At 36.4% G+C, this 7,190-nt stretch overlaps 2 protein-coding genes and 2 pseudogenes across 2 annotated transcripts in view; 1 reads left to right on the top strand and 3 right to left on the bottom strand.

The window, feature by feature from the left end:
• Window positions 1-4,883, bottom strand: part of LOC122059825 (disease resistance protein RPV1-like) — an 18,643-nt gene extending 13,760 nt beyond the window's left edge. The window contains 4 exon segments of the mRNA XM_042622861.1: window positions 1,419-1,511; window positions 1,611-1,889; window positions 1,999-2,469; window positions 2,471-4,883. Coding sequence (XP_042478795.1) covers window positions 1,419-1,511; window positions 1,611-1,889; window positions 1,999-2,469; window positions 2,471-3,037 — 1,410 coding nt within the window. The 5' untranslated portion in view covers window positions 3,038-4,883.
• Window positions 818-1,989, bottom strand: LOC122059943 (disease resistance protein RPV1-like). Its single transcript, XM_042623041.1, has 3 exons — window positions 1,611-1,989; window positions 1,301-1,511; window positions 818-961 (listed from the first exon to the last, which is right to left on the bottom strand). Exons 1-3 carry the CDS (start codon window positions 1,803-1,805, stop codon window positions 891-893), a joined length of 477 nt encoding a protein of 158 aa, XP_042478975.1. The 5' UTR covers window positions 1,806-1,989; the 3' UTR covers window positions 818-890.
• A 146-nt stretch (window positions 4,884-5,029) lies between the features above and the next one.
• Window positions 5,030-6,196, bottom strand: LOC122059942 (annotated as a pseudogene).
• Window positions 6,197-6,476: 280 nt separating this feature from the next.
• The window catches only part of LOC122059824, a 9,074-nt pseudogene continuing 8,360 nt past the window's right edge, over window positions 6,477-7,190 (top strand).

Raw genomic sequence — 7,190 nt, 5'->3', positions numbered from 1 at the left:
GTTTCCTTGATTCTACTGAAACGTCAATTTGATTCCCAAGCTCTAACTGATATTTCAATTCAGTATGTGGTATATGGGCCACCCACAACACATCTTCACAGAAGGCATTATAAAACCGAAAAGGGCGGACTAGTTCATGATGACCCTTTGTTTTATTATGAATAGCAATAATAATCGGAGTATTTTCTATGTCCCAGTTATTTGATTCTTTAATGCCTGTCCAAACAGCACATGCAGTTAACCCTTGGATCTTCTCATCTAAAAGCAGAGGAACCTCAAAAAATATTGAAGACCCCGTACTCCGATGGTAGAACCAATCCGGAACCTTGTTTCCAGGAACACATATGTTAAACTTATCACGGCCACACAATCCCTGTTCCATAGAAATCATGACAATGAGAGAGAGAGAGAGAGAGAGAGAGAGAGAGAGAGAGAGAGAGAGAGAACCTAGATGAGGCTATTAAAATTATTTGGCAGATTGTTGCATCCCTTCAGATTAACGGTTTGTAGGGACTTCAAATTCTCAAAGCCTGGAATTTCAATTAGCATGTGACAATTATGAAGGTGTAACCCATGACAGTTGGAGACATTTGGCAATTTCTCCATCAATGTGCAATTGCCTGCATATAAATACTTTAAACTTGATGGAAGCTCTAGGAGCACTTGAAGCCTTGAGCAATCATTTACGTCAAGGAACCAGAGCTGAGAACACCGACCAAGGCAAGCTGGTAGGGTACGAATATTGTTGTTGTGTATACCCAACCAAAACAATGAGGAAAGGCTTTCAAATTTGGATAATCGTTCCAATGATGTGCAATGACCTGCCACTAAGAACTTTAAACTTGATGGCAGTTCTGGAAGAAATTGAAGCCTTGTGCAATTTTGCAACTCTAGCGACTTAAGTTGAGAAAGGCGACAGATACTAGTTGCAATGAGCACATACTCCCAATCTCACTAGGAACTGCATCATCCAACAAATTGCAATTTCTCATATTTAGTTCTGTTAAAGAGGATAAATCCACGAGCGAAGTTGGTAATAGAGTGATGGAATCAGGAATTTTTCTTGTTGAATTCCAAAACCAAATGAATAGATACCAATCTCTAGAGGTTGATCTCTTACATCCATTTAAAGATAAGCATCTGAGATTCTTCAGGCGTCCAATCAAATGGGGGAGTTCTTGTATGGTAGTGTTGTCAACAATAAGCTCCCTTAAACATCTCATATTTCCAAGTTCTTTTGGCAACTTTTCAAGTTTTAAGCAACCCGAAAGAATAAGATTTTCAAGAGATTTCAACTCACATATGCTGTTTGGTAGATTCCTCAGGTTTTCACAGTCTTTGAAACTTAAAAAAACAAGTCTCTCTAGTTGTCCAACAGAATGGTGAATGCCGACCAAACTTCTACAATCTTCAAATACCAATTTCTCAACCGTGGTGAGTCCAGACAAGTCAGAAATTTGAGTTAGGCCATGGGAATGACCGAGATTCAGAGCTTTCAGTTTCTTCAGCAACTACAGAAAAGAAAAGGAACAACCACAAGGATTAAGTAATTATTTTAAATAAACATAAATCTGATTCAAAGAGAAAAAAAATGACAGATAATACCATACCTTAATTCCCTTCCAAAGATATTTGATGTTGCTATATTGCAACTCAAGTATAACAAGGTTCTCAAGATGAAAGTTAGTAGGAATGGAGTTCAAAGGGAAACTGTACCAACATAGCCATCTCAACTCCTTCGAAAAATGTTTGCAGTTTCCAGAAATGTGCACATGATTGATTTGGAGAAGTCTTAGCCTCTGCATCTTTGCAAAGGCTTTAATATTGATATGATTTGCTGCTTTAATTTCAGGTAAGTTTAGAGTAAGGCCTTCAACTTTTATTGTTCCCTAATAACATAAAAAGCATTAATAGGAATGTTGTGCATTCACACACGCCCGACCCTCTCCCCTGCAATACATCTACAACCTTCCTACACAAATATTGGCTTTAAGATGCCGAAAAGAAAATGTTGACTCTCTTTCTAATTTCATTTATTCTTACCATATGTTTTTTTAATACATCGAAGATGTCATCATGAGACCACAATCTACTGCGTTCTCTAGGCTCCTTTCGAGATTCTTCTTGAACAATTTCCATTCCCATATCTCGAAGTACATCATGCATCATCACTTGATTCTTTTCATTGATTGTTATCAGAGACTTATAGATGAGATTTGGAATGCCAATTTTTGGGTAGAAACCACAACCGTCTAGTATTCCAATGACATGGTCTTTATCCATCCCAATAAAGAAACATGCAATATCAAGGAAAATATCCTTATCAAAGTTATAATTTAATGCATCATAAGTTATTCTAAGTTTACTTTGGATTTCATTATAAGGAATTCTCTTCAATTTCTCAAGTGCACTCTCATATTTAGTAATGCTTTTATCAAATAGAAAAGAACCCAAAACCTCAGGAGCTAAAAGGAAGTCCATTGACATAACCAACTACATTCTTTGAGAGCTCCAAATAATCATTTGTTGGATGGTCATTTCCGAAGGCATGCCAACTGAAGAGCTTAAGAGATTCGTCAACATTCAACTATGGGATCTTATATATTTCATCAACCTTGATATTCTTTAACAAATGCATATCTCTGGTTGTTGTTATGATGATTCTACTTCCCAAACCAAACCAACTGCACCTTCCAACCAATGCATTTAATTGCATCAATTGATCCACATCATCAAGAACAAGAAGAATTCTTCTGGAGAAGAGTTTTTCACTGATCATGTTGACACCTCTATCAACACTGGTTATTTTCATATTTCTTTCCGTTAGGATACCAGAAAGAAGTTGTTCTTGTAAACGAAGCAAACCATTGGGTTGTCCTGACAGTTGTCTAACATTTGCAAGAAAGCTGCAACCTTCAAATCTGCGTAAGAATAGGTTAAAGATAGCCTTGGCAACGGTGGTCTTACCGATGCCCCCCATGCCATAGATCCCTATGATGCGAATATCATCTGATCCGACATTTAACAATGATTTCATTTTCTCCAAGTGGGAATCTAAGCCAACTTGATATTGGGCAACATGAAAATGTGGTTGATTCAAGTTATTCAAAACCTTTTCAACAATACCCTGGATAAACTTTGACTCATATTTGCCAATTGTAAACCAACCAAAAAAATAAAAGCTTATCAATTTTCTAATGAATTAAAAAGCAATCAAAGCAAAATGAAATATTAAGTAAATTCTACTGTGTCTAATTTTGGTCATCACTACTAACAGTACAATAACATATACAAGATGTCAAGCAGAAGGAATGGAGCCAAATTTCAAATAATCAAGGTCATTGGTTAGAAAGGATAACTCATTTAGAGTGACTAAAGAGAAAGCCAATAATGGGGTTTTTTTATAATGCTGATGGTTATCAAGATTGACATCCAAATTAGACATCCATAAGACTATTGACTTTATTAGGTGGGATAATATTGACCATATTCTCTCTAAGATGAGAGAATATGGATTTCCCTCCTAATTTCATTAACTAGATTCACTGTTGCGTCCCTTCACCTTATTTCTCTGTGCTTGTCAATGGCTCCCCTCAAGGTTTTTTCACATCAAAGTTAAGGATTCTCCAAGGTTGTCCTATTTCTCCTCACATTTTATATATTGCCATGGAGGGTCACTCCAAAATCTTGATGACCAAAATCAAGGGGAATTTCATCCATCCAATTCCTAAATGTAAGCTCTTAAAGATCACTCAGTTATATGTAGATGACCTCATGATATTTACCAAAGCCAATCAACAATCCTTGACTGCAATTTCTGATGCTTTACCTCCTCTGTTATGATGAGTCTCTATTAGGGGTGAAACGACGCCAAGTTGGGCCAGGTTTTCTTAAAACCCTAGCCCAACCCTAGGTCCTCAAAATTTAACCTAGGCCCAACCCAACCCTACCTAGTTCATGCCTAGGCCCAACCCTACCGGGCTCATGCCAACCTAACCCTACCCTAATTGACCTTAATTGGGCCGGGTTGGCCTTAATTGGCCCTGATTCTTGCTATGGTCGGGCTAACATTGATTGAACCTGTTTTTTCCATGTGTCCTATGCATTAAAAAGAAATAAAAAAAAAATCAAATGATAAATACATAATTAAAACTATGAAGTTCAATAGAATAATTGATGTGCAGTACATTTAACCATAAGAATCAGTGACCGAAATTATATTACTCAAAATAAAATGATAGGGTGATAGCCCTAAATTATATTACATTAATCATGGTTAAAATTAGGGCCGCGTTGGGCCTAGGCCTCAACAAGCACAAACCATCCCTAACCCACCCTCAAGGTCAGAAATATTAACCCAAGCTCTTTTCGGGCTCAGGGCGGGTTAGGATAGTTAGGGCCAAACTTACACCACTAGTCTGTATATTAACTCCTTTAAATCTCACTCTTTCTTTAGGGGTGTTTCTGAGGTATTAAGGCTCATTTATTAATATTTTGGATTTCCCAGAAGGCCATCTTCCTATTACTTATTTGGGCCTACCATTAATATCCTCCAAGCTTGCCACTCACCATTGTTCTCCCATCCCTAATAGGCTTCGTTAGAGACTTCAACTTTGAAAGAGTAAACTTCTTTACATTGCAGGGCGTCTTGAACTCACAAGATTAGTCATGCAAAACTCTTATATTTATTGGTCTGAGTTTTTTGGTCTTCCTACATTTATCTCTTCAAAGATTATGTCTCTTATGCCCTCTTTTCTTTGGAAGGGTAATGATAATCTCAAATTTCTTCACCTCTGAGTGGGGCTAAAGTTTGTCTTCCAAAAAATGAGGGAGGCTTGGGTCTCCTTAGTGTTAAGGAATCTAACATTGTTGGGACTGTTAAGCTTATCTAGAAAATTGCTTCTACTAAGAAAAGTATTTGAATTGATTGGATTTATTCTAAATACTTAAAACCTGACTCTGTTTAGACTGCTTCATCCCCTTGATGCTTCTTGGGTTGAAAAAAGATTCTCAAATATCGTTACCAAAATAAGGTAAGGCACATTTGATAATTGATCGTAATAAATAAGGTAAAGCACATGAAAAGACAAATTGAACACCTCTCTCGTCTTATTCTGTATACAAAGGTTCTTTTATATCCCTCAGAACTGAATCCTTGTATTTGCCTGCAAGATCTGAACCGCTGGATTGTTCCAATCATTGTCTAAATATGAATCCTTGTATTAATGAGTGGTTTGTCTTCGGTAAAACGTAACTCAGAACTTGCTGCCTTCCGAATAACACAAAACCCTTTTCAATCTACTTTTTCATCTCTTACAAGACAAAGGTTTTTTAAAAACAAGACTGAAAAGGGTAAAAACCCGTTGTATGCTCCCATGTTACCAAACCCTTATGGCCTTATCAATTTAGAGGTAAAAATGTTTAAAAGAAAAACTTGATTTTTTAAAAGAAAATCAAGGATATTTCAATTAGATGTGAATATCCGATATCCATCCATGCTGATACTGTATCGATTTTTGAGATGATCAATACCCAATATCATCAAATGGATGAGATCAGAAACATATAAATATATGATTTTTTTTATTTTAGCTATCAAACCATTTTGGAGACTCACCTTTAAAATCCAGAAACAAAATCTTTAAAATAAAGAGGGAAAATCACCTGAAGAGAGAGAAAGTGAATCTAATGAGGATTACCCATTTCGTAGATCACACCCTGATAGGTTCGCTGCTTCTTTTAGAGCTCTTCTCCACATGTCCACCTTCTCCATCTCGACTTTGAAACGCTCTTCTAGCCTGACAAATTCTTCCCCAAAGACCCCTCTCTGTCTCCGAACATCACACGGATCAACATCATAGAAAACAGGTAGAACCGTTTGGCTCTCTTTGCACTTGATTATCTTGATGAGCTCATCGAGGCACCACTTGGAGGAAGCATATTTCCTGGAAAAGACGATGATGGAAATCCTCGATGTCTATATTGCTTTCAACAGCTCTGAGGCGATATCTTCTCCTGTCTTGAGTTCATCGTCGTCTCTGAAGGTGTTGATTTCTCTTTGAACTGAAGCAGTATAGAGATGATCGGTAAAATTCTTGCGTGTGTCTTCACCTCCAAAGCTTAAGAACACATCATAATTCCAATGAGGAGTTGAAGAAGACGAGCCTTCTCCTTCTCTTGTCCACTCCAAATCCATTGCAATTTACCAAAAAACAGAGAGGGGAAACGCCCCAAGTGACAGATCTTTGCTGAGCATTAGGGGAAGCAAAACCATGTGAATAAGAGAGTTATTTAATGCGTCGGCAACAGACATTAGTGATTAAAAAATTGACCCTTACCCGACATGGCATTGACTTTGGGGTCGTTGTGAATTAAGAAGTTATAATTTTTTTTTAGATACTTCTTATCTAATTCTTGTACATTATTTAATATATTACTAATCTAATATAAGGGTAAAGAAGAGTTTTCCAATGTGAATGGGTGCAAGGTACACCAGGAAGTAGAACTCTTTTTTTCTTTTTGGGTTAATTACATTTTTTAGGTATCCTAAGCTTGCAAAAAGGATGTTTTAGGCTCCCTAAGATTGAAAACTAACTTTTAGGATTCTTTATTAACATATTTTGTTTTTGGGATAAATAATTTCATTGATAGAAAATATTGAATTTTTCCATATCATTGAAAAGGTACAAAAAATCATTCTCTGAAAGGTAGGGCCAATTCCATCTCTCACCTAGAATGCCCAAAGTAAAAAAAAAAATCATGGCCATGGATATTTGATGAACTTTATTTACTTCGGAAGTATATGTTGACGTTATTTACCGATTTCTCAATCCATAGAAGGTTGAATAAAAAAAAAAAAAAAAAGGTAGGGGAGGTGGGGTGTAAAGGCCTCAAGGTTCAAAACCTTTGTATCGAACTTTAGTCAAAATAGAATTCGTTAAGTGGCAAAATAAAAATCTATGACTATAAGAAGATGCATTGACATACACCATCAACTAGGGAAAAAAAAAATTTCCAACACAGATGAGGGTATTTTGAAGATTGATATATGACTATCTAATCCTAAATCTATGTATTCAATTGTTAGAACGGTCACATTTATAATGATGTATCACATGATTAAAAATTGGTGAACTACCATGATAAGCTTATCAAGTTAGTCCAATCATCCGCAACTTTCACCTTAGAAA

This window comes from Macadamia integrifolia, chromosome 13, assembly GCF_013358625.1.
Source record: "Macadamia integrifolia cultivar HAES 741 chromosome 13, SCU_Mint_v3, whole genome shotgun sequence".
NCBI classification, from domain to species: domain Eukaryota; kingdom Viridiplantae; phylum Streptophyta; class Magnoliopsida; order Proteales; family Proteaceae; genus Macadamia; species Macadamia integrifolia.
The sequence above is the reverse complement of the archived record's forward strand: the minus strand, read 5'-3'. Positions and strand labels throughout refer to the sequence as shown.

Coding starts and splice junctions, on each gene's coding strand:
- LOC122059943 (XM_042623041.1), bottom strand. CDS start 1,805: ATGCAGAGGCTAAGACTTCTCCAAATCAATCATGTGCACATTTCTGGA. Junction 1,512..1,610: donor ATCTTTGGAAGGGAATTAAG/GTATGGTATTAT, acceptor TCTTTTCTGTAG/TTGCTGAAGAAACTGAAAGC. Junction 962..1,300: donor GAATCTACCAAACAGCATAT/GTGAGTTGAAAT, acceptor TGGATGATGCAG/TTCCTAGTGAGATTGGGAGT.